We start from the raw sequence: 27,638 nt of genomic DNA, 5'->3' as shown, positions 1-27,638 counted from the left end.
CATTCTTACCTATTCACATCTCAAATTCGAGTTCGGTACCTTACATATTGCCTCGGAAATCGAGCTGGGATTATTGGTATATTGTTCAGATCACATACCGGCCAATACTCACTCGAAATATTAAGCCTTATATTCTGACTCAAACTGCCTATCTATCTCTACCAACTACGTTTATATCAAATGCTAAATTTGAAGTTACGCTCAAGAATAATTGTATCGGCTCAATTCTTAGTTTAATTTTACAAACTCTTGTCCTCATGGACTTCATTTTATATGTATATATTAAACAAATACATACATAGAATATACTAAGCAACTATATATTAACAAGAATTAAATGATTTACCTTTTCTTTGTATTAAATTTTAGATTTCAGATTCAGATAGTGTGAGGTAATTTTAAAAATGCTATTGATGTTAGTTTCATTTAAATTTAGTTTAAGAATTATTTTATTCCATATTATTGTTATCAAATGATTATTTACGATTATAAATATTTCATAAGAGTTATGTTTATATCTATAAATAACGTCTGTTTTAACATGTTCGATCAAAATAAAAGCCTAGTTCCGGTTTTTAATTAATTTATTCTAGCAGCTCTACCCAAAATCACCTCGTAAGCGATATTTATATTTTGTATATTGTTTTTCGAAAATAATATTTTAAAGGAAACAGAGTAAAGTAAAAAAACTGACGAAATTTGTACTATTACTTCTATATTTTACATAGCAATTTTATAACTAGAATGTACTTGTATAGGTAAGTGACTAATTGTTTGAAAACGAAATCCCAATAAATACATTCGCAGAAACTAAACGTATTTGAAAATATCAAAACGTGCTTGAATTTGCTTCGTAAGACATATCACTGAATATTATAAAAACATTTAGCACACTCAAAACAAAACACACTTTAAATTAACTTCCTATAGTCAGTAACTAAACTTATTTGAAAATGGTAGAAAATGGAAATAAGAATATTATATTATTACATTTGTATTAGTAGTGTTCTTACACCTTGTAAGTAGACATTGTTCATTTTTAATAATAATCATAAATGTTTGTATGTTCAACGTTAATTAAAGATATATCTTTCTGTATACTGTGAGTGACATTAATAACTTAAAATCTTGTGCCTTGGCCTTGCGCACTTTTAGGGCAAACATGACGCGTAAAAAAATAAAAGGAAGATTTTAGTTGTTTTAGTCCTCCAGTTGTTATACTTGCCTATCAATATTTTTATATTATGTAATATAAAAAAATAGTAATTTTAATTTTATAAAATAAACTATTTATTAAAAACATTTTGTTATATAAAAAAGTCGGCAATTTACACAAACAACTAAAAACTTTATAATATACGCCGTTACCACTAAAAACAGAATTGATATGTACTTTCCTATCATATTTATCCTTTTTTCCGTTATTTTCGTAATGAGATACAGGTTCTTAAATTAATATTGTAACTTATGTAGCAGTGCACTATATTAAGTATTATTGTTGTTTACGTAATTGCAGACCTAGATGCAAAACCTTTTTCACTCAACGACGTTATTGCCGCAGAAAAAGCAACCCAACCTCCTGAAAACATCTTTAAATCGCGTAAGTATAATTGTTTTTAATAAAATATTTCTACAAATGTAATTATATTTGTGTTTTAGCAAAGCCAATGAGTAAGCTAATGAGTAAACTCATGGTAAACAGTCATCAGACTTTGCTCTGTAAGAAGCCACTTCTACAATGTAAGCCTTTAACTTTAACTTTGAGCCAACCATGAGATCTAATCTGTACCTGTAGTTACACTGATTCACTCACGCTACAGATCAGAACACATTATATACATAAATGGACTGACAGTAGAATAATTGACCTAGGTGAATCTGTACAAAGCTAATTAGTAAATATTTTTAGTGATTTAAGTTTACTTGGTATTAAATACCAACATTTTGGTTCTTTGATCTAAATATTTTCTGTATTTTCTAGTCTAGAGGGGATAACAAATTAATGGCTTTGGCATTGATCCATACTAATATTATAAATGCGAAAGTAACTCTGTCTGTCTGTCTCGCTTTTACGTCAAAACTACTTCACCGATTTAAATGAAATTTGGTACACAAATAGTCTAGAGCCTGAGAAAGAACATAGGCTACTTTTTATTTTTATTTAAGCGGGATGAAAGGTTGTAAGTTGTGGAAAGTATTGTCATTTTTAGGACTAGAAGCATAAAACTTATATTTTAGTCTGTATACTTATAAACTAAGATATCATGACACCCACTAAGGAACGAATTTTGGAAATTCTACCCCTAAAGGGGTGAAATAGGGGTTGAACGTTTGTATGGAAATCCGTATTTTTTTAAGTTAGAAACATGAAACTTTATTTTTGGGTTACTGATTAAAAAGGAGTAGATACTTATTTAAGTGTTTCTGCATATTCTACGCCTACGGTGGTGAGATAAGGGTGAATTTTTTTATAGAAGTCCGTCATTTTTTAAGATAGAAACATGAAACTTTCTTTTTGGGATACTGATTAAAAAGGAGTAGATACTTATTTAAGTGTTACTGCATATTCTACCGCTACGGGGGTGAAATAAGGGTTGAAAGTTTTTATGGAAGTCGTCGTCGTCATTTTTTAAGCTAAAAATATGACTCTATTTTTGGGATACTGATTAAAATGATTAAATACGTATTTAAGTGTTTTTTGATATTCTACCTCTAAGGGGTTAATAGGGATTGTTATTTCGAATACAGGTTAGTCTGGAAGTCCGTCATTTTGAAGTTAGAAGCTCGAAATTTTAATTTTAGGCTACCGATTAAAAATGAGTTGATTTGCATTTAAGCGATTCTGGATATTCTACCCTAAGGGCTGAAACACACCAATGTGGTATACAAAGAGGTCTTAAATTTACGTAATATTTTAAGGTAATTTGTAAATATATTCAAATTCTACGCGAGCGAAGCCGCGGGTAACAGCTAGTATTAGATATGTCAGACTAATCGTTTTTTATCAGCTAAAGTTCATTAGAATAGTAATATTGGTATTATTCTATTTTGCAGATAATATACCCCAAGGTAAGAAGATATCTTCTTTAAAGTATAAAAAAACATTTCAAATAAAATCACCTACAAACCCCAAGAAATTAAAACATTTACAAAGACCCCGAAACAAACGTAAAAAGCTAACCTCAAAAAGAGAAATTCATCAAGATGAAAAACATACTAAGTATATACCTTTACTTAGAAATATTGGGATGTTATTTGACAATATTCTCAGTTCAGGTTCGAGCGAAACCTATAACACGAGAAAATACAAATACAAGAGAAATCAATTTAATACCAAGGACAGTGACGAAAGACCGTGCACATGCATCAGTAAACATGATTCAGAAAACAGATCTGATCCGAAAGAAAAGACATATCCGGCGCCTTCTACCACTGAAGTCGAGAATGAGACTTCCAGCTCTGTCATTATTACCACCACGCCAACCTATAATTTTGCCAATGATAACATCAACCGTATCGGACACAATAAGAACATATCCTCAATACTTACAAGAGATTCCTCTGGCTTTTGGAGAAACAATACTAGATTCCGTAAGAGAAGCGGCCCCTCATATAACGGGAGCTTTGAAGGACATATCACCGGGGTTCGAAGAAATAATGAATATCTTGCCATCGACGGACAAGGGGAACTCGATATACAACACGATGAAGAAAATTCCAACAGCCATTCACGAAACAATACAAGTAGCCATAGATCCAGTGGAGGAATACGAGGAATCAGCACAAATCCCCGAAGTTCAAAGATTTATAGAGGAACCGTTAAAGCAAAAAAAACTGTTCTCTCGACAAATGAAACCATTGAAGACGATTCAAGAAACATTCCAAAATACGAAAGAGATACTGAATTCGAAATTCGAAGAAACGAAACAGAAAGCGCAATATTTTTACCGGAATTTACTTCAAGATTACGAGAATATAACACCCAGGAGAAAAACACATCGATACGAGTCGCCGAATCTACTGAAAAAATCTTCGATTACTCCAGTATTAAACGAGTCATTGGCAGAAATGGCTCTTATACCGAGGAAAATAAAGAAAATCGTAGAACAGATAAAGCAATAACACCCTATTCTTCATCGAATTCAACTTTTCCATTTGGTAAGGTTGTAATGATTTTCGATGGTTACAGTGTAGCTAGGGATGTTAATGGTGAGAACAAAAGAAAGGAAAAAGTCATTCATATTCACTCCTAAATATTTTGGAGTTACTATTGCTATTGCTACTATTACTATTACTATGATATTAACAATGACATTTGTCTGATGAAATATAAACTGTATTTTAATGAAATAGTACTTTATTAATATTAAAAATCAAATTTCGATTCATAGGATTATCGCCTTCCTTTCTTTCCTTTAGCTTTATTACTCCCTTGTTGAACTGCTTGAGGTTGTTGATCTGCAGGTCTGCAACAATGTAAAAGTCATAAATATTATTATCTATATGGAATAGGTATACATAATACTACTGTTAAAAAAACCTAAAGAAGTTGTCCACTACAATAAAATTAAGTAAATATTGGCTATCGCTTATGAAATCGGTTTCTACTTACTTCTGACTGTTATATGTTTAGAGAACAATATAGTTTTTATAAATTAATATAATGTTGTTGTAAAATTTTACATACAAATAAAATACTCAATTTTTAAAATAAAACAACAGGAATAAGAATTTGTGACATCAACAAGTGATTTTTATCCCATTGACCCAAGTTCTCTATCAAATACAAAAAGTTAAATAATATTCCTTGATATACTTGTTGACTAAATTCAAAGACAATACATACTTTTATTTTCTCACTTACGAAGGCTTCATAAGAGCTAAGGGCTTAAGCTAAGGCTTAAGCGTTTATGAGGCTTACAATCAGAGAGATTACAAATACATATCCTTTACATTTCCAAAATTCTTGACATATAACATAATAAGTATCATTATCTAAATTCATTAACAAATTCAATTCTACCAATAATACTCAAAGAATTTATAATATACCGATTTTGACGAGTCTTCAACTTTGGTATAGCTTCAACAATATACTTCATTACAGATTCCCTAGTGGGAAATTCTGCTTTTAGTGGAGTTCCATCATCGCTTTTTAATTCTACCCGAATACGACCTCTGTGCAACATTTCCTGGAAAAAATGTTTTAAGGTAATCTTTAATATTTTACTTGGTTTGAAAATAACAATTGGTAAAAAGCTTTGTGGTTTATGTTTTGTACCTTACTGCGCTCACGTGGATAGAGCTTATTTTCAACACCTATACGTAATCCAGTAGGAAATAAAACATCTCTTATTTCTTGATGAGTAGGATTTTCAACACATATATCTTTCGGTAGCCTGCGGCCCTGAGCAAGAGTTTTCTTATTATTTAAGTAAGCGGGATAAATGCAAATCCACCTGAAAGATAAAATTAGTAGTTAACCTTTTTTGTTATTTACATGGTACAACAAATCTAGACATAAATACCTTTCTACGTCGCTGTGCTTCTTGTCAGGATTCCATGAGGTAATCATAGTTGCCATGGTTTTTTTAAAAACAAATTATACCTTTCCCTCTTTCTAAAAATCTTTATCGCAATCAATTACTGCTGGAATTTTATTTTATATCCCGCTAAGTCGCTAATACTAATTAACGGACATTCAAATGATTTTGGAACAAAACAAATTGTATATTTATTTTATTATATTAACTGTAGTAAATAGCAATTCATTAGCCAATAATTTTCAGTTCATTAATTATGAATCTATCTATTTTAACTCATGAATGTCGAAATCTGTATTTTGACATTAAACAGATGACATGTCATACATCGATGACATTAATGATTTTCCTATTGTGTATCCGATTGACAGTAAAAAACTAATAATAAATAAAATAATTAATCAGATATACTTAATAAATGACTAAATATTTATTTTAATTCATTGTCTTGTTTTATACTAAACACTTATTATTAACATAGACTAAATTGTACAGGATTCTATTATAGTTTATCAATTTGACTGAGAAAATATAATAAAAAATCACAAGACTAAAGCTCTTACTTTAGTTGATAGGTTAATAATTACGTATCTAATATACGTACATGACTATCAATTCAAACTGAACTAAACAATGCAAGAAATCATATACCACCAAACAGAAATACTTAAAAAAATTAAAATAATAGTAATTTTTATACGTTTACCATTTGCCAATATTTTTTTCTTAAATTTTTAAGATCCTTAATTTTCGATTGACATGACATTGATATTGAAATAAATAATGACAGGCGTCAGACACTAGACAGTATTTATTTAAGTTGACATTTAATGTATAGAATAGAATGAGGTTATTTAAAAAATATTATAGGTTATATTCCGTGGAACAAGCGAGTTTCAGAAAATCATATCATAACAGAAAATAACAATTATGCCAACAGCAATATGTCTTTATTGGCAGTAAGTGATGGAATCATAGCAGTTTCAAAGGCGCAGTATATCGAATTATACAATGATTCAAAACATGCGTTTCTTGAGTTTAAATCAGATTCAAAACCACAGGAAGAAGATTTTGTAGTGGATATTAATATCTCGCTGGATAAAAAATTATTAGGCGTGTTATTTTCTAAAAAGATAATAATATACGATTTGCCTAACCTAAACCAAGTTGAAACCTTTATATTACCACGAAGTACAAGTAAAATTAGATTCGACATTTCCAGCAAAAAAATATTAGTAGCAGACAAAACAGGCGATGTTTTATTATTTGAAATACTTAAAGAAGACAAAGGAACTAAAATTCTTGGACATTTGAGTCTTTTATTAAATATTTTGCAAACTAATGATGGCAAATATATCATAACATCTGACAGAGATGAAAAGATTAGAGTGTCTTGCTTCCCTAATGCATATAATATTCAAACATTCTGTTTGGGACATAAGGAATTTGTCATGCACATAGAACTCTTGCCTCATGCCACTGAATATTTAACAAGTGCCTCAGGTGATGGAAACATCAAAATTTGGGATTATACCAATGGAAAACTTCATCATACTATAGATACTTACATGGACATTAAAAACAACAATGACTTAAAACACAAGTTTAGTCAATTAATGGATGAAGAAGGAATTGTAATTAATAGTTTACCTATTGTGGATTACACAATTACACAGTTAAATAAATTTTCCAGCCTCATTGCTCTTACAGTTCATTCTTACATGAAGATACTGGTTTACAATTTAAAGTCCGTCAATAAGGAATTCACTCATAACCTTATCTTGGAGCTTCCATTTAAATATTTCCCTGTTTCTATCAAATTCCACAATTTATCCTTATTTGTTTATGATGGTATTAATTCTAAAATCTTTGAATATAAGGTCACTACTGAAAGTGAAAACATTTTTATTAACTTAATTAGAGAGCTTCAAGTATTTGAAAATCAAGAAATAGAATCTGATATAATTTATGAGCATAATCCTATTAAACTGTTATTTAAGAGAAAATTTGACAATGTACAAGAATACAAAGAAAGAAAAAAGATGAGATTAGAAAAACCAGTAAGTTAAGTATATATGAAAAATAAAATATTTTACAAGATTATATTGCCTTTTAGTTATTATTTTTTTCTAGTGTGTTTAATTGATAAGCAATATATTTAAGCATATAAATTAAATTTAATTATTTAAGCATTTAAATTAATATTTCTAGGGAATGCAAGACCGGGAGATAATTACAATCCACATATTTTATTGTGGGACCGAACCATCTTAGTCCTGCTGGATCCAGGTATTTGCAGGATCCGGCAGGGTGCATTTAAAACTCGGAAGTGAATAGCACTAAAGACCTAATAGATCTCGTTTCTGTGATTTCCATTTTAACAAGCTGTTTGTTACATCTTAAGTGAAAACATCCACCCGGAAAGAGCATGAGAGTGTGTCCTAACTTTCTTTAATTTTTATATTGTTTACTTTTTTAATATTAATCTATTTCTTTTTGATGTGTAAGCCTATGGCACTTAATATCATTTAATTAAATTCTACTTCCCCCCACTAACACCAGCATTATACTTACTTACTTTACTCATAACCATAGACGCGGATATAAATGTAAAACAAAAATTAAATATTGACTATAATTTCTGATCATCAATACTCTCTTATTGAAAATTTAGCAAAGGGGCAATGCGATTATTCACGCTTCTCTGTAAACCCGCCAGCCCCGCGGGTTCCCTCAATATTCGACCGAGATTTGCCCCGAAAAATATAAGCAGGATCCCGCTATAACGGTATTAAAATAAAATTACACAGCAATTATAACTCATCACTAAAATTAAATAAAAAAACTCATTCAAAGTGGGTTCCACAATACCACACCTAACTACACATTGCTGGTTAACTCGTACCAGAGTAGATATGGAGCTCTATAACCATAACCGAAAACTTCAGATATCCAAAATTATAATCGAACCCGATAACAACATTTATAATTTCTTTTTGCATAGAGTTACACTTAAACAGAGTAACCAATTGTTTTATAAGGCTGTTTTTTTCTTTGATTATATCTATTACCAAACAATAGTTATAAAGTAAAGTCTAACTGTTTTGTAATTTTATCTTTTATAAATAATCTAATATTAAAAACTGAAACTATCCAAAACAACGATATCTGTAACAGGTAAATTATCAATACAAATATGATAAATGCCAAAGTAACTCTGTCTGTTGCTCTTTCAATTATGAAATTTGATATGAAGGAAACTTGATCTCCATAGAAGAACATTACTTTTATGCTTAACAGCAGACGACCAACCCCTAAAACGCGAGAGAAGTCGCGGACAACAACTAGTAGTTCATTCATATATCCGTATCTATTGGTGTTGCATATCGATAGTTAAAGTGTTAGCGATAGTATCGATAGGCTATGGATAGTAATGTCACGTGTTAATACTATCGATAGTTAAGGTGTAAGCGATACTATCGATAGTCTATCGATAGTATCGTTACTATCGATAGCTTCCCATGAGCAATAATATTGATACTATCGATAGTTTTGCAAAAACCATTACTTTTAACCTAAACTATCGATAGTTTTATGCTATCGATAGCCAGTAATTTCCGATAGTATTACTTTCTCAAGATAAGTAATTTAGTAGGCCAACTATAGTGTATATTTAAATAAATTAAATTAAATTTACCACAATATTTGTTTTTAGAATTAAGACATTTTGTGCGGAATAAGGAATAATGAAAAATTTAAATGTGAAAAAAGTTGTTTGATTTATGAATAAACATTATAAATACTCATAACATTAAAATAACTTTTAGGAGGACGGTGGCATTACAATGAAACTTTTTTGTAGTAATCTTGTGTAGCGATTAGAATACATTACTTATATTAAAAAACGAATACTATAAAAAAATCGCTGGCTATCGATAGTCTAAAACTATCGTTACTATCGATAGTTCCAATAGTATCGCTACTACCAATAGTATTGCTTACAGAGAGCTAGCGATACTATCGATAGTATTGCTCACGGAGAGCTATCGATAGTATCGATAGTATTGATCAATACGATACTATCGATAGTACTATCGATATCCTGAATAGTTTTCGAGGTCAACTATCGATAGTCAAACTATCGATAGTTCTACAACGCTGATCCATAGCATCCCTGTTCGTAAGCCATTGTTGAGGCTATATATAAATATGATGAAAATGATTAAGTATGCAATTTGTTTTGATAAGGATTAATAATTGACATTTACTAGTTACGTAAATTTCTTTTAGCATATTTTCTGAATGTGTAATTTTTACATTAATCATTAGTAACAGATTTCTGATTTTGTATTTGGTAAATGTCTGATTATTTATTAAAGAAAATAAAAGAATTAAGCCGATATCACATTCACTATTATTCCGTCGTGAAAGAAATTATCTTTGACCACTTGAAACATAAATTTCTGTGTTTAATGTACTCAAGCAAACTATATTTTCGAGTTTTTTTTCTATTGTAATTAATAAATTAGACTCAAAAATATGATTTTGACAAGTACGATTGAGTTTTTAAATTGCTATAAAATAAAAAAATAGATTTATAACCACGTAATTATTTATTACAGTTTGAACAAAAAAAATGAAGTGCAAGTCTTATATGTTGTACAAAAATAAATGAAACCTAAGTGAAGTTTCAACATTAAGCTAACAAGATATGCTAAGCCATTTTTTATATTTACTAACAAAAAAGCTAAATTACATATCACATTTTTAATTAAACACAACAAGATTATCGTAAAGTGATATCTGATTTTACAAATAGGTTTTTGGAACTGTTCGAACCTGACAGATGACTACTGAAATTCATTGAACTTAATCGTAATTATTATCCATACAATCATATTTTTTACAGTCACAATAATATCTAAATGCAATAAATATAGTTGGGCCGTCTTAGTTTACCTAGATTTAAGCACATTAGCAAAATTACGGAGCTGAGAACCAAGACTGTCAATTTCATTCAAAACACTGTCCACTTCATTTTTGAGATCCATGAGGTCAGGTAAATTATTGCAGTCGGGCACATTTAAGAGGGTAGTAAAAATTTTGTCCCATAAACTATTTTTCATATACCTGGAATATAATAATACATTAAATAAACATTTGCAATGATAACTTTTAAAGACAAAAATGGTAATAAATTAATAATCCAATTTTTATCAATTATACTCTCAAAATAATATTATGTGTACTTTGATTGAAAAGATAAATACTACGGTTTTTAACTAAGTTTTCTTACTCTTATTGATAATTTTTTTCTTATATTTTGAAGCACAATAACATACATACTTACTAAAGTTTAGAATGACAAGTACATTTACATAATTTAATTTTGGTATAAATATTTGATTAATATATAAACTACTAGATTCTGCCCGCGTGTAATCGGAACGAGTGGCTATAAAAAAATCAATATAAAATTTCAAACATATCTATTCAGGTATTCTGGCGTGATTAAATAACAAGCAAACATCTATCCATCCAAACTTTTTATGTTATTAATATTCTATCTTTCTACTAAAAAATATTTACCGGGGTAATTTTTTGTCAATATTCCACTGCCCCAATCGGTTTGCTACTTTCATGTAGCTACCCATTAGAATAACATGTATTGTACCGGCAAGGCAGTACAAGTCTGTTTGGTATGTCCAAGGTTTTCCTTCTCTCATTTCAGTACAAGTAAACCCTTCCGTAGAAATTAACTAAAAATAATGTAATAAATAACATATTTATTAAGAATTGCTACCACATTTCAAATTGATTATATGAAAAACTTATTATTCAATATGAGACTAAAAATACTTACTTCTCTAAATGTAGTACCCTCTGGAAACAAAGACATATCTATTGCACATCCTAGATCTATCAATTGTAAAGATGGTGTTCGCCATTCCTGTGTTGGTCTATAAAAAAAAAAAACAAAACAATAGTTATATATTCATTAAATTAAACTGTACTTCTAATATGAAAAATAAAGCTTACATTTTCATTAACAAAAAGTTATCTGGTTTGATATCAGCATGTATAATTTGCGCTTTGTGTAAGTAGTGTACTATTGAGAGCATTTCTGATGTTAATAATATAACAATAAACTCATTTATACATTTAGAAGTAGCAATCCTGACTTTGTTTGCAACATCCAACAGAGAGCCATATCGTGAATACTCTGATACAAATAAACTTGCATTTTCTCCTAAGAAAGCTGTTGTTATGTCCATATAACCTGGAAGCTATGAAAAAAAATCATTTGTATGTAGAAACTTCAAAGGTAATTAAAAATTCGATGCATACAACAGTTTGAATATTACCATGAAAGGATCCTTTATCCTAGCTTTTATCTCTTGACAAATATAAAATTCCCATGGTCGACTTGGTTTTTGAAATTTAACAGCAACTGATTTATTGTTATGAATATCTAAACATAAAAATACTGCTCCATAATTTCCTTTACCTAATTGTTTTTCAACTGAAAATTTTGAACTTCCAACCCGCATAACAGTCGCTTGTTGTACTTTCGGTATAGATCTTACTTCTACGTAGCCATCGGCGTGTGTTTTATTTGGAAATTTCACATACTCTAACAATGAAGCTAACATTTTTTTATTAAATGGATCAATAACTTTTGGGAATTCGATATCAGCGGGTCTAGGTATATCACTGGTTTCCACTAAAGATATTGAATGAGAAGATTTAAAAGCACTACACTCCATAGAATTTTCGCTATCAACATCCATCCCATATCCATCTGATTGAAAATCAGATTGTCGTGAATATATAGAGGAAATTCTACTTTCTTTTCCTACAGAATCTCTACTATCCTCAGACTGAATTTCAACCCTATGCTCGAAATCCAACTGTCTTTTGGAGATATCTTTCTGTTTTTCAATAGAATGCGATATTTTTGCAGATTGAATAGGTGTGGCAGTTTGTGCTGTCAACCCATCTTTGCTATCAGTATCAGAGAGGCCTGAAGATGGCGGAACTTGAGCTTGTTCAGGACTTGACACATACAAATTTTTATGCATTTTCTGAGATATACTGGGACTGTTAGTAAATTTTGGTGTATTAGCATTGTCTTTGGGTTCATTTCTGTTAGATATAAAATTGAGGAACTGATTAGAGAATCCTATATCAGGAGATTTCTGCTCTACTTTAATATTAGGCTGATCATGCCTAACATTTCTTAATACTGAACTGTTTGGACTCTTATGCTGTGATGTTTTCTGAGATTGGCTACTGGATCCATTCATTGAATTTTTATCACTTTCTCCTTGATCTTGACATTTCATAGATATGTCGGCGGATTCTTGTCTAATTTGTTCAACATAAGGATTTTGAACCATACTATCTTGCACTGCATTATTTCGGTAATTACTTTGAGAAGGCTGTGGGCTCTGATAAATTTGAAATGGCTGATTATTTGAAATCGTAGTTCCATATGGCAATTGATTATTTTCTACAGTTTGTTTGGAAGCTTGTCTATATGGGCTATGAGTAGCATTACTGTAGTTTGAATTACTCGTGTTTTGATTAGTGTTTGCATACATATTGGGATTATTATACTGGTTTTGAACATTATGATAGTTTTGTTGATTATATACTTGATTTGGAGCTGATACTTGATTAGTTCTCTGGTAGTATATTGAATTTTGGTACTGGGTCTGATGTGGAGGACTTTGAAATATCGTCGGATTAGGCTGGTGCTGGTGTTGTTGTTGTTGTTGGTTAGCATAGACATGCCGTTCAGCTTGACTTTGATAGTGATATTCCTGACGGTTTGCATACCCTTGTTGAGGGCTCATTAGGGCATGACCAGGACTAGTAACTGGAGATTGGTGATACACCATTTGGTTGGAATATGTAGGGCTTTGAAAGCCTGCAGGGACAGATGGATTCATATCATGGGAACTTTGTACACTAGGATGTTGAGGACTATGATAAGCATTAGGACTTGGGCTCCCATAGCCTTGAGGTGGCTGATGAGCCATTAAATGATTATTGGAATATCCTTGTTGATAGTTATAGTTTTGTTGATAATGACTATGTAGAGATCTCTGTGGAGAATATCCACTATAGTTTGTTGGCAAAGGTTTTTGATATTGATGATCATGAGAATGATAAGGCACTGAAGTGGACGGCGTACTAGCCACTTTACTATCGGTTTGATCTCTCTTTTGCTGATATGATCTAGCAAATTGTCCATTCGGTAATCTTGCTTGAGCTGTTATTGAATTTCTTTTTGATGCAGTATTTGGTTGATTTGGATCATGATTATTGTAAATAGAATCAAAATTTGTTGTATAACCAGTAAAATTTGTTCTCGACTGACCAGATGAACTTGAGCCTGATTTACTGCAAAATATAATATTTAACTAAAACAACTATATTATCTTAAAAATATATATGTTTTTCAGAACATAAAAAAGACTACATTGAAGATTTTTTTAATTGAATACTAACCTATTGTATTCCCTTGTTGCTTCCATGATAACCGAAAGTCCACCTCCTTGATTATCTACAGTAGCATGATGGTCTGTTGTTTGTCTGGAGCATTCGTCTCTTTTGCTATTCCCTTGATCAGGTTGTTCTATAACACTTTCATCAATTGCAAATTTAGGCACTGAAGCAAATTTACTTGACTGGTCAATGGAACTGGAAGGTTTCTTAAATTGTGACATATTTGGTGTACTTGCATCTTTTATGTTAAAATTGAATATTTGAGTGCAAGAAGGCTCTTCATAATATGCTGTTTTATTAACCTGCAAAAAAGATTAGATTGATTATTTAAATGTTTATATTTAATTACAAACTATAATATAATATCAAGTATTACTTGTTGAGTTGCTACTGGTGGTGGAGCATTAAACTTATTTGCATTCTCTTTGTCTTCAGGAAAACTTCTGATACCAGTCATCTCATAATTTTTTTTTGTATTAATGGCCATTGTCATAGATCTATCTTCGTGAATGTCAAATTTAGGTACTTCAAATTGTTGAACAACTGGTTGCATTATTGATGGTTCTGCTAAAGTAACAAATTTTATTTGAAATTCAACCCATTATCATATTGTTAAACATTTCATGGAATTATCACAAAAACTCACCATTATCATTAAAAATATTCCTCAACTCCCAACGTGCTTCTTTAGTGTTTACTGTAACTGAGTCTCCTAGAAGATTACTCATAAGACTTCGATTAAACTCCTCCATTAAATTATTTCTGGCATAGTTTGTATTTTCAGTTCTAAAATTATTATTGGGAGTGCCTTGTGTAGCTATTTGATTTTCCTTATCAGTTTCGGAATTATGAGGTCTGTCACTTTCATCATTTTTCTTAACAGCCATTTCACTGACTTCATTTGAATCTAAATTAACTAATACTTTTGGTTCACCGGGTGAATGCATACTTGTAATTTTAGTTACATTTTGCAATGTAGGCACAGATAATGGCATCAGTTGTGCCATATGATCTTGTTCAGTATCTAATGCACAGTTTGCTAATGTCTCTAAGGCACTACACTGTGCAAGTGTTTCATTAATATTTTTATAGGTTTTTTGTACCATATCAACATTTTCTGTTTTAACTTCTTTTTTTAAACTATATTTTCTTGCTCTAATTTCTTCTAAACTGTATTCTTTATCATTAACATAGACCTAAAATGAAGAAATTACATTAATTAATGTTTCAATTATTATTATACATACATTCACAGCGAAAAATTTAAGGACTAAATCCTTTCTTATCAGATAGTTATGTAGTAAAAAGTACCTGCGTCTTATTATAACAAGGTATTTTTGTTGGGTCTGCAGGATCAGGTACACATAGAGGCACATTAAATGTCAAATCATCCAAACAATAAGGCATATGGTTTGACGAAAGCTTTAAATCATCATCCACATCTTCATAGGCTGCAAAAAAAATTATCTGCTATTATGAGGACCCCATTGGAAATTAGAATCTATGTAGCACCAAATGAATTCTGTTGTTAATGTCTAATATCTCTTCAAAGTAAATTCAATACATTGTGTCTTTTTATTCTTTAACATTAAACTAGCAACCAGTAGTCATATCACCACCGAGTACCATATAACACCTTATAAATATACAAAATTTTTCTTTATAATCTCAATAATGTAATTATTGATACTAAGCTAATTTATTACCCTTTGAAATAGTAAGTTGGTTTAATATGGGAAAGGAAGAATGAGAATATTCATTTTGGACATAAATACATATTTTTAGATAATACATGATTTTTTAAATATTACTATTTTAAAGAGTACCAGTACAGTAGTAGTAAACTAGTACATTGTACAATTATTTTGCTATTACAATTATAGATTTTAAACATAACATATTTATTATTTATATATTATTTATATTTGATCAGCAGAAATTGCTTTAACTTTCCTTTATACTATTGCTTGGTTCTAATCTTAGTGTCAATGTGAAGATATAATTTATACTGATACTAACAATAGTGCTATTGGTATGAATTTTCTATGGTCATACTATAATTTTTTAAATAATTAACTCTAAGTATCAAACTTTTTAAAATCAATTAAAATATAAAGAACTATATACAATGGTGCAACTGCATAAATTCGGAAAAATGGCAGGGAGTAGCCAGAAATAATATAGTTTGTTTAGTTTTTCTTAAGTTCTTAGAACGTAAATATATAATTTGTTTATAATAGGTAATTCTGGTTCTATGGATAAAAATATTTACAGTATTACCAGTAACTCTATAGGTAATACATTAAACGTTCCACAGTAATGCATTTCAGTAATTCACTTATTTTGTTACATTTCACACAGTTAACTTATTTACTAAGTATTGCTGTTTAGCATTTGAATATCTGAGGAGTAGGCTGTACTTACCTTACAGGCTTGAACAAAGCCCTACCACCCTGGTAATGAATATTTCTATTTGTGATTCTTCAATATCTTTATTTTGTATATAAGGGGGAGCCGCTCTTTGATTCATTGTTTATATAATATATAATTAGATAATCATTGATGATTATAATTACATATGTCATTTGTAAATAATATATATAAAATTGTGAACTTACGAGTAAAAGGTAAAGGTTGATGTGGAACAACATTAGAATGAACCATTTTGGTTTTTGGATTTGTCCATATACCAACTTCCTTTTCATTCTCTACATTGCTATAGGCTTGCACTAATGAGGTAGGTCCTGGGTCTTCTGAAGTGGGCACAACACCTCTTGAAGTTGATGGGGCATCCTAATAAAAATTAATAATAAAACAAACATTTATAGCAGACAGAAAAATCAATAGTTTTTAAACAACCTGTTTGTACTTTGATAAATTGAAATCCTATTTCAAAGTACACAGGCAATCACTTTGCGTACTACATTAAATAATAAAAGAAAATAGGTACCTCATGTTTACAAAATTCAATAGTTTTATATAAAAAATTCCAAACAACATAAAGTCATGGCTCTTAAACACGGGCTTAAGTGATTAAAACTAAAACACATCTGCATATGCAATAAATGTGGACATATTGAACATAAGTTATTAAAAAGTTAAATTCTAAGTTATAATGCTTTTTACCTCATAAACATTGACCATGATGTTCGAATTTGGCAACCTATTGTCTATTCCTTGCTGTCGTATCACACCAGGCATAGTGCTTTTGATGCTGTCACCAACTCTTTGAACAGGTACATTAGCAATGTTACGTCTTTTAAAGGATTTTAGTGATGTTAGAGCCATTCTTGTTTCAGCTAATGCTGAAGCTGCCTTTCTTTTGGTTGGTGAATCATCATGTAGCATCCTCTGTGCAAAATACAGTTGAAAATTCCTAAAATAAAATCTTATTAGTATTTCGCAACTTTATAAAATAAAATCTAGGTTCATATTCTTTTGCCATCAAATACAGATAAAATATTAAAGTATGTAAGATTTATGAATTAGTAGATAATAAATTATCTCTAGTATTGAAATACATTATTGGATTATATAGGAAATACAAAAATTGCAGAAAATAAATTTATAAAGAAAATCTGGATAAATCTATGTGTTTCAACTTACATATGTGCTTGTTCTAGTTCATCTAATGGTTGGGCCTTAGCCTGAAGGCCAAGCATGTATACTTGATTTGCTTTTTTATAGTCTCCAGACTCCTCACAGTAACAAGCCCAGGCTCGATAAAACTCTGAGCATTCTATACCAATACCCGTATTGTATAATCTTTGATATATTTCAAGTGGATTTGAGAGACAGTCCACCTAAAATTATTTAATTAAAATTTAATTCTTAAAGAATTTCACTGCTTACAAAATTACAACAAAACTTGCATCAAGTTTTGCTTTTGAAGTTACTCGTGATGAACTTATTTATAAATAAAAAAAATGTGTTTTGCTTATTTTATTAATAAATCTATAAATGAAAAATCATTTTGATAAGAAATAATAAAATTGTTCAAAAAGTTAATGATAACTGTTAATATATTAACATGTATAGCAATGTAGGTATTTATTTAAAACATTGAAAGCTACAATTTCCCTTATATATAGTTGGGGGAATTAAAAAATAACATTGTTGATATCCAATACACGATTAAAATACAAATATAAAAATTCAAGTACTTATTTTTCTACTTACATATTTTATCCACAACTTGACAAGTCTCCTGTCTTGAAAATATTTCTCATCTTTTTCAAATAATTGTAAACAGTCCTTTATTAATTTATCTATATTGCCTTCATGGCCATGTTTTGGATATGACTGTTCAACCCACTGGATATAGTTAAACCATGGATCCAAGGGATCTGAACCTTGATATTGTCTGATAGCTGCTTCATGTTCTCTACAAAGATAGAAGGCAGAGTTAAAATTTTTGAGATTTTTTACCAAGACTAGTCACAATCTAATACTGATGAAGAATTTTATAATATGTTTAAAATTATATTAAGAATATTTATATTTACTATTAGAAATTATATTAGAACACAGTAACTTACTCTTTTTGCAACTGCAGTTGCCTTTGGGCATCAACATCTGACTGAGCTTGCAATGCAGTTCCTAATTGCACAAGGTTTCTTCCACCTCTTAGCGGCTGTATATTTTCCTTACTAACATCAATATCCATTGTAGTACTTAACTATAATTGAAGTATCAATGCATTACAATAAAACATACGAATAAATGGCCACAAATACGTGATTTAAAATACTGATATTTCAGATATGAATTTTACTGTTAAAAATCACTTTTATACAATAATTATAGAAGGAATAGTGAATTAAATAAATATTAAACACCGAATATTCAATATCAAATCATAAACAGCAAGATTGACCCATAATATTCTCCAAAATATTCATGTCTGTTACAACTGAAGCACAAATCCTGAATTCACTCACCATCAAAAGTGACAAAATTACCTAGAAGGTTGGATGTCTATGGCACATTTCAAATTTTAAAAGACATGGCCGTTAAATTAATAAATTAGAAATAATTACATAAACATTGATAGCATTGATTAAATAATATTAGTATAAATGGTAAAATAAACATAATTAAAAAATATAAATAGTTATATTTACAAAATAAAGTTATACCGTCGTCGTATTTGCTATGGCAAATTCCATAAAATTTGACCTGGACATGGACAAAATTAAAATTTAAAAATATTATTTATTTGTTTATACTATTAGATTAATTATTATATTTTGTTTTAAATGCCTCATGATAAAATAATAGACTTCTTCCAGTTGACCCAATGGATTAACATTTGCTGCCTAAGAACCAAGACGGGTTCTGGTCTGGGAAACTACATGCGTTGACATGCTCTTATCAGAGAAACAATGTTGAGTCAACAACAACCGACAGTCAACAGACAACCGGAGTCACCGTGGAAAAAGCTGGAGCGAACTAACGATCCAAATATTCGTGTCTTATTCCGAATTATTATTTATTTATAATACAAAACTGTATACATATCATTACAGGATATAATTTTCCTAATTCGATATTACAGCACGTTTATTAACAATATTTAAAATAAGTCTACGTTATATATGATATAGTCCAAGTGGCTATAGTTGTGAGTTCACTCAGGTTGCAATAAAACAAATATAGGGTATATTTATTCTTAATCTACCCTGTCGGCATGTATCGTTGAGGGTACGTAACGTGCGCGTCATAGCCGACAGGGTAGATTTGTTTTTATGTTATTATGTTTTCCCCATTTGCTGTTGAAACACTTTTGTACAATTGGACCTTGGAGTAGTGCAAAACACTTCATTAAAAGGATAACAACTCGCCTTATTGCCTCCACTGGTGATTGATATTCTTCCCACCATTCCACGCGGTCATGATTTATACAGTAACTATTTTTAATTCTTATGTAAATAAATTTCTTAATAGTACTTAAATTGTTAATACTTATTTATCGATATGCCAATTAAAAGTTTCATTTCCTTACAAAAGGCTGAATGGTGCAATGTCTTTGCTCTTTTAAAAGAGTTATAATAAAATTAAAAAATAAATTGACGTAACTTTTGCTCATAGATGACAGATGAGTTGAGACTTGAGTTGAAAGTACATAATGCTGTTTTTAGCTTCTGCTTTTGATTTTGTTAAAAGTTAATGTCAAAGCTCAAACACAATACAATTTCAAATGTGTATATGATAACAACATAATAAAAAAAATATAAAAGTATTTATTGATTCGTTTTTATATAAGTAACTAAATTTTAACTAGTATAATGGCACTACGAATGCAAGTTGAGAAGAAAAAGGCTCAGGCAGAAATGCGACGTTTGATGGCAGAACGTAAAAATAAAGATAAGAAACCAGTTTTAATAAACAACCCACTTGCGAAATACAATAATGCTGGACAATTGATGTGTATTTTGTGTTCGTCGATCGTACGCTCAGAGAACGTATGGCAAATACATCTTAATAGCAAACAACACAAGGGAAACGTAGAACAAGCTAAGAAACTAAAAGAATTAACAAATAATTTTACTGATGATAAAATTAAAAATAAAAGACCCGGTGGTTTTCAAACAGATGCCCCACAAGAAAAAAAACCAAAGAGTATTTTAAAGAATAGCAATCAAAAAATGCCCACTGTTGTACAAACTCCGGAACATAAATTGCCCACGATACTTATTCATCATGATGAAAAAATTATAAGAAAAAGTAAACACCCAACATCTCACAAAGGTAATTAATATATTTTGTCATAAATTTATTAAAATTTTACTAAGTAGTTTTTGATGATGTCTAATTGCATAATTACTTGCATTTTAGTTGAAAGTTTAGAAGCAACAGTTGAAAATAAGATTGAGGACACTGAAACAATATCAACGAATCCTCAACCTATTCCTGAAGGGTTTTTTGATGATCCAATACTGGACGCAAAGGTTACATTTTTATTTACTTTTATGTTCAGTTGTAGTACTAATAAATGATAAGATAACATTCCTGCATGGTAACAACCACTGTGTTTTAAAATATACTTAAATATTATGCTAATAACCAGTTACCAATGAAACTAATTTACATAGTACTTGTAATAATACAAGCACACCTCAATTTTATACTCAAAAACAACACACAATATCTGATTTAAAAAATATCTGATGTAGAAAAAGTTCATTAATTTTCTATGTTGTCTTGGGTCTGGGTGTTTGTGGTACCGTCGTTACTTCTGATTTTCCATAACACAAGTGCTTTAGCTACTTACATTGGGATCAGAGTAATGTATGTGATGTTGTCCAATATTTATTTATTTATTATTATAATTATAAAAAAATATGTATTGTGTTTTACTCCAATAAAAAGACAAAGAAAACATTGGTTTTGGACAGCACACCACTATAGACCTTATCAGTTTTATAACTGTAATTAATGTATCTTATTAAAATTTTCAAGTAGCCAAAGATTAGGTTAGCATATTTAAACCCAATATTGGGAAGACTAAGACCCCTTATCGTCGTCAGACGCAAATGTCACTTTACGTCTCCTTTATATGGCATTCTGTTTTATTGATAATGCTATTTACCATGAGGAAAATGAACTGTCATCATATAATACAATAACACAGAACAAACACACAATGTGTTTTTTTTTATATAAATATATCATGTATATATGAAACCCATAAGTAATAATATAATAACTTCAGAATTAATTACTATAAACTAGATTTTTGTGTGTGGTGTAAACGTAAATATAACTTAAATGTTTTGTTAAGTAACCCTATCACATACCCATTTTGGTTTAAGGAAACACTTAATTATATAGTCTTAAATTATTAGCTTTGCTGTTGCTGGTGGTAGTACTTGGCTATACTGTGGTGGTTAAAACAAAGTAAACAACAGTTTTTAATATGTAATGATTTTATATAGCAACTAAAAGAACCCAAATAAAGTCAATAAAAATATAAAAGCATACAAAAAAATCTCCCAGTTAATAGTATTATTGATATATGTGTATATGTAGTATTATTGTCCATATAGTTCTGTGAAAGCTTCATGAATATATTCCACCATGTCTGTTGCTAACATGCTCCTACCTTTTACTTGAAAAGCCTTTGCATTGCATGTTCTTATTAATGAAGATGCTGCAAAACATGAGAGGGAAGTTGCTAATAACATTTTGTCAACTGGTATATCCAAATTAATTTTCTCTCGAGAAGCTATAGTCCAATGCAAAAATGTTGCTATAGATCCTGAAAGAAGATCACCTTGACCTCCACATCTTCTGCCAGATCCTGCTTCTTTGTTTTTCCATTCTAAGTCAGTGTTAAAGCAATAAAATTCATCAGTCATGCCTTTTCTCAAAAGTGTCACATTTTTATTTAACTCTTGTAAACCTGTTAAGCCATTCAATTTACAGCTTAGTCTCTCAAACTCAATTTTATTAGGAGTTAAAATTATGGGTGAAGTAAAATTTCTAATCAATTCTGGGTTTTCAGTTATTAGAAACAATCCATCTGCATCAATAATCAGTGGTATTTGCTTTTCACTTATTAATTTTATTAGATCCGACACCACATTAAATATCTTTGGATCGCGACCTAATCCTGGACCGATAACTATGACATGCAGCCTCTCGAGCCATGGTGATATCTCTTTGATAGCATCAAGTTTATCAAGTAAAGGATGAACAATCAATTCGGGGCTATATGACTTTATAACTGTAGCTGCTGGATTTGAACAGAAAATGTGCACCAAATCTGCACCTACCTATAAAAATAATAATTGCATTTGTTTCAATTTCTTATATAAGAAAATTTATAATTGTAGATGACAATACAAATAATTAGTTTTTTGTAAATTAACTTACTTTCAAAGCAGCCATGCCAGCAAAGTAAGGAGCTCCAGTATACTCTAGAGAACCACCGACGATACCTATTCTTCCAGCTTGGCCTTTATGATGTGTTCCATCTAAAGGTGGTATGCTTGGTAGTAATAAATTAAAAAAATTGTTTCTATCCATTTTTGAATATTTAGAAAACTGTGAAAAGTAAAAATGTTTCATAACAATTTGTCTTTTAAGAAGATTCAACATCATGGCACGTTATTTTGGGAAATTACATACTTTTTATTGATTAAATTTATGCACTTCACGTAAATCGCAATTCGAAAATATCGGTATTAATTAGTATCGTTGAAACTTTCTAGAAAATATAATGTAATTATTTTTACAAATCAGAAGAACATAAATTTATTATGACTGTAATGTGGAACTACAATGTAATTTAAACTTTTTGTTCAGAGGTCAGCTAGGTAGAATATAATTAAGGAGACGTCAAAAACAATAAGTTATTTTGACTCAAAATGACTTTACTGCTGTCAGTTAACAGAATATAAATAGAGATACGTCAAAAAAAATATATTAACATAAAAATTGATAACATTAAGTGTTTTAAATTATACAAATATTAATTAAAAATTGTTACTATATAAATCTTGACCACGTGGAATGGTGGCAAGAATGCTAGCAGCATTTCCCCGTTGAATCGCAATTCCGATTCTCTGGGCTAAAAACGAACCAACCCGCCTGTCACCAGTGGAGGCTATAAGGCGAGGTGTTATACTTTTGATGAAGCTTTTTGCACCGTTACTCCAAGGGCCAAGTATTTCGACAGCAAATGGGACAAAAAAGTAATTTGACATAAGACACAAATATTGTGATTTTTTTTTGCTTCAGCTTTTTCCGCAGCGGCACCAGCTCTTAACATTGTTTTTCGGATATGAGATGGGACCAACGTGTCAACGCATGTAGCGTCCCACAAATTAAAAATCATTTCAATATAGAATCATTACTTATTATTATGTTTTAACTCTACGAATTCCTTTTCCTCATAAGCAGAAGTATAAATATGAGATTTTCATGTTTCTCACTATAAAATTTTACGAACTTCCATACAAACTTTCACCTCTTTGTTTTATCCTCACCATATTTCTAACTTCAGAAATGACGATTTTCAGTACAAACTATATTTCTCCATTTAATAGCGTTTTATAAGGAGTTCCTGTGCAAAATTTCTTTGTTTTGGTTTTGGCTGTGCAATGTGTGTCAGTCAATCATTTTAAAATTTTATTAAACTACTTAATATACGAAAATGCTTCATACGAGTAAATTATGATATTCATTTAGCTTAGCATTTAGCGTTCAAATTCAAAATCATTCTAATATAGAATCATTACTTATTAATTAATAAATAAAAAATATTGTTTATTTTGTAGTGTTCAACTGAAGGTCGAAGTCTGGCCGAAATTTATTGTGTATGATCAAATAATGTCAGTTATAATATATATATTTATTTAAATGTAATTTAATGAATATAAAAAACCTAAATTTTACTCAAATAGTCTGAAATTAGACTATAAAATAATAATATTTTTGAAAATTGATCAATTAAATGCTGTTTTGAAAAATTGTGCAGCTTCAAAATAAAAATTATAATTAAAATTTAATAAATATTCATTTTTGTGTTTCCATTAAGTATGTGTTTAAACAATCTGTAGTACATTGAGTAAAATTCGACAAAATATTTTATTGTCGTTAGCCTTGTCAAGAACGTCTTATTTCTTGCTACATTGAGTAGATAATAACGTTATGTACGTTCTTGTTTTGTTGTAATTTTCAACTGGTAATGGACGCCGGTCGGGTCAATTTAATATGGTCCTCGTTCCCAACGCTTCTCTTCTAAAGTTGCGCCTCGCGCAGTTGTAACATCTCGTTCAATTTCAGCACTTATTAGAAACCTTTGACTTCGACCAAGACTTTGGCTGAATTAAAACGATTTTTAAATATATCTCCTGCAGGCACGAAATATTGAATACAAAGATCCAGTCGAAGAAGAATGGGAAAAATTTCAAAAAGAAATAAAAGAAGAGACATCAACTTCTGCGGAAATCATCGCTGGTGAACAAGAAGAAGCTACTGCAGAACGACAAATTGATGAAATAGACGAACAAATTCGTAATTGGTCAAGGTATTGCCTCGTAAATGAACCATACAAACATAGGTAACTTTTTAAATAAATACATACAAATAATTTTATTTATTTATTTTACAGAGTCTTAGATCTTGAATTGAAAAAGGAAGAAACTAAAAAGAAGATACAAGATGTAGATTTATTATATGAAGGGGATGATAATGAGTCTGACAATGAAGCTGAAATTGATGAATTTTTAGATTGGCGAGCCAAAAAATCTTTTGTTTAATCAGTGAAATATTTGTAGTTTATTTTATTAAAATATCTAAAAAAATGTTGTTTTTGTAGCCTTCTCAAAAATAACATCTGAAACTGCAAAATTGGTAGAATTTCCTATTTTGAGATTTTAACGAATCTATTTTTACGCTACCTGTGTGTTACTTATACTAATAAATATTTATGGAATAGGTGCACATACTGTGTAATGGCAAAAAACGAGCTGCTGTTTCGTTTGAAATAAACGGAAGGAATTCCTTCAATTCTACACACGTTACGATAAAATTGTGCATTATTCATATTAAAATCGACTATAATTGATTATAATAGTAGATGCAACTGCCGCCGACTAATTGTTCAAACAAAATAATCTGTATGGATATATCCTACGATTCCTACGATCTGCACACATTTGCTAAAAATGCGCCAATGGACTGCATATACAATGTGCCTGTGACGTCAACGCATTAATATGTAAAACATTTTAAGACCATACACAAAAAATAATACATTAATTAACTTAGCTTGAACATAAGATCCTATAACATTATCGGAGTTATTGTTGTTAAAATACTAGTAGGTCAATAACTTACGGTCAAAAGAGGTCAAACATAGCCTGTTCCGAACTACATTACATACATTCGCAACATTATTAACCTAAAGTAATACCGGCTGAAGTCAAAGGGAACTATGCGGGGATGTATATAAATCGCTACGATACTGTAGTAATATTTAACCTCCTTGTTTTTATATCATTTTATAACTTATGTCATATGTCACTCTTAAGAACTATGTACTTTTATTATGTAGAATAAAACCGTCTATACGAGGTGTTATCTTATTACAATTTATTCTACATAATATTTTAATGTGTTTACAAGATGGATAAATACTTGAGACCTGATCGCTTAGATATTGATCCCTCCAATAGTTCTGCAGCGAAACATTGGGAACATTGGAAAAGGACATTCGAGAGTTTTCTATCGGCTTCTGATTTTTCTCACATGTCAGAAAAAGTACTGACTTCTTATAAAAAACTTGATTTACTTATAAATCATGTATCTTCTAATATATATACATACATCAGTGAATGTTCCACGTATGAAACAGCAATAGCTATATTGGATAAAATATTTATAAAACCCAAAAATATAATTTTTGCAAGACATGCTCTAGCAACAAGAAAACAACAAATTGAAGAGTCGATAGACAATTATTTACAGGCATTAAAACAATTAGCAAAAGACTGTGATTTTAAAAATGTTGATGCAGAAACAAATAGAAACGATAACATACGCGATGCATTTATTTCTGGAATACAATCTAATAAAATAAGACAACGTCTCCTTGAAAATTTAGACTTATCACTCGATGACGCTTACAATCAAGCCTTGTCTCTAGAGGGAGCAGAAATTAGTTCTCAGCAGTATAATATCAGCGTTAATGCTATTGAAAATAATAAATCTAGAGATAATAGTATGTTTGTACGACCACAATCATCTGAATATGATAGTAGAAAAAGTTCTTCAGAAGCAACTAATTATAAACGGAAATGCTTTTTTTGTGGTGACCGTATTCATATTCGCAAAAATTGCCCTGCACTAGATGTAACTTGCCAAATGTGTGGTAAGAAAGGCTACTTTGCTAACGTTTGTCGCAGTAAAATATGTAATAATGCGGCAACAATTAAACAATTCGAATCATCTGCATGCATAGTAGCTGCTTCTCCAAGCTCGTTAAAAAAAGCAACGTTGCCTGCCTACATAAAGGGAATTCGAGCACACGCGTTAATTGATACTGGAAGCTCAGTGAGCTTTATTAATGATAATTTTTTTAAGCTTTGCGGATTAAAGAAATTGCCTAGTAATCAAACTATTTCTATGGCATCGACTAATTTCACATCACTAGTTGATGGAAAAACTATTGTATCAGCAAAAATAGGAAATCACGATTACGATGACTTAAATTTATTGATTGTAAAAAACCTTTGTGCTGATTTAATTATAGGTCACGATATACTGGAAAAACATTCATTTTTAGAATTTTCTTTTGGAGGGCCTAAAGAGCCGATAATAGTTTGTAATGTAGCAGAAGCGTCAATTCCTGCCGTTCCTTTATTTGCAAATATATCTGCCGACTGTAAGCCGATAGCAATAAAGTCTCGCCGATTTAGTCAAGATGACAAACAATTTATTATTCAAGAAATTAGAAAGCTTTTAGCTGAGGGTATAATTGAAGAGAGTTCTTCGCCCTGGCGAGCTCAGGTCTTAATAACAAAAAATGAAAATCATAAAAAACGTCTTGTTATAGACTATTCACAAACAATA

General features: G+C 30.2%; 6 protein-coding genes across 9 annotated transcripts in view; 3 read left to right on the top strand and 3 right to left on the bottom strand.

Annotated features, from left to right (window-relative positions):
• The window catches only part of LOC113401215 (zinc finger protein 830), a 236,018-nt gene extending 210,648 nt beyond the window's left edge, over positions 1-25,370 (top strand). Inside the window, exons 2-5 of the mRNA XM_064215467.1 lie at positions 20,323-20,807; positions 20,895-21,007; positions 24,923-25,092; positions 25,177-25,370. Coding sequence (XP_064071537.1) covers positions 20,345-20,807; positions 20,895-21,007; positions 24,923-25,092; positions 25,177-25,324 — 894 coding nt within the window. The 5' untranslated portion in view covers positions 20,323-20,344 and the 3' untranslated portion in view covers positions 25,325-25,370. The remainder of the gene's footprint in view (positions 1-20,322; positions 20,808-20,894; positions 21,008-24,922; positions 25,093-25,176) is intronic.
• On the top strand, positions 911-4,253 carry LOC113401209 (uncharacterized). The gene is made up of 3 exons (XM_026641028.2): positions 911-1,018; positions 1,517-1,600; positions 3,055-4,253. Exons 1-3 carry the CDS (start codon positions 964-966, stop codon positions 4,251-4,253), a joined length of 1,338 nt encoding a protein of 445 aa, XP_026496813.2. The 5' UTR covers positions 911-963.
• LOC113401217 (signal recognition particle 19 kDa protein) overlaps positions 4,340-27,638 on the bottom strand; it is a 232,267-nt gene continuing 208,968 nt past the window's right edge. Inside the window, exons 2-5 of one of the 2 annotated variants that reach the window (XM_064215468.1) lie at positions 5,529-5,593; positions 5,282-5,459; positions 5,053-5,192; positions 4,340-4,466 (exon numbers count right to left, since the gene is read on the bottom strand). In XM_064215468.1, the coding sequence (XP_064071538.1) occupies positions 4,394-4,466; positions 5,053-5,192; positions 5,282-5,459; positions 5,529-5,584 (447 nt within the window). In that variant the 5' untranslated portion in view covers positions 5,585-5,593 and the 3' untranslated portion in view covers positions 4,340-4,393. Of the gene's footprint in view, positions 4,467-5,052; positions 5,193-5,281; positions 5,460-5,528; positions 5,833-27,638 lie in introns of those variants that run through there. The other variant, XM_026641038.2, reaches the window with a different exon arrangement.
• On the top strand, positions 6,369-7,646 carry LOC113401212 (tRNA (guanine-N(7)-)-methyltransferase non-catalytic subunit wuho). Its single transcript, XM_026641032.2, has one exon. The coding sequence runs from the start codon at positions 6,488-6,490 to the stop codon at positions 7,610-7,612; it is 1,125 nt and encodes a 374-aa protein (XP_026496817.2). The 5' UTR covers positions 6,369-6,487; the 3' UTR covers positions 7,613-7,646.
• On the bottom strand, positions 10,138-19,000 carry LOC113401210 (mitotic checkpoint serine/threonine-protein kinase BUB1 beta-like). Of its 2 annotated transcripts, none has more exons than XM_026641029.2 (14): positions 18,596-19,000; positions 18,237-18,441; positions 17,664-17,860; positions 17,184-17,433; positions 16,676-16,850; positions 15,369-15,508; positions 14,704-15,253; positions 14,434-14,624; positions 14,061-14,359; positions 11,909-13,952; positions 11,583-11,830; positions 11,407-11,503; positions 11,133-11,302; positions 10,138-10,673 (listed from the first exon to the last, which is right to left on the bottom strand). In XM_026641029.2, the coding sequence occupies exons 1-14, from the start codon at positions 18,721-18,723 to the stop codon at positions 10,499-10,501; spliced, it is 4,869 nt and encodes a 1,622-aa protein (XP_026496814.2). In that variant the 5' UTR covers positions 18,724-19,000; the 3' UTR covers positions 10,138-10,498. The 2 variants fall into 2 exon arrangements, with proteins under 2 accessions (XP_026496814.2, XP_026496815.2); XM_026641030.2 differs by having other exon boundaries at positions 14,434-14,621.
• LOC113401214 (ATP-dependent (S)-NAD(P)H-hydrate dehydratase-like) lies at positions 21,605-23,404 on the bottom strand. 2 transcript variants are annotated; one of them, XM_026641034.2, is made up of 3 exons: positions 23,190-23,404; positions 22,935-23,105; positions 21,605-22,834 (listed from the first exon to the last, which is right to left on the bottom strand). In XM_026641034.2, exons 2-3 carry the CDS (start codon positions 23,085-23,087, stop codon positions 22,091-22,093), a joined length of 897 nt encoding a protein of 298 aa, XP_026496819.2. In that variant the 5' UTR covers positions 23,088-23,105; positions 23,190-23,404; the 3' UTR covers positions 21,605-22,090. The 2 variants fall into 2 exon arrangements, with proteins under 2 accessions (XP_026496819.2, XP_026496818.2); XM_026641033.2 differs by having other exon boundaries at positions 22,935-23,374.

This window comes from Vanessa tameamea, chromosome 7 (assembly GCF_037043105.1).
Source record: "Vanessa tameamea isolate UH-Manoa-2023 chromosome 7, ilVanTame1 primary haplotype, whole genome shotgun sequence".
NCBI classification, from domain to species: domain Eukaryota; kingdom Metazoa; phylum Arthropoda; class Insecta; order Lepidoptera; family Nymphalidae; genus Vanessa; species Vanessa tameamea.
The sequence above is the reverse complement of the archived record's forward strand: the minus strand, read 5'-3'. Positions and strand labels throughout refer to the sequence as shown.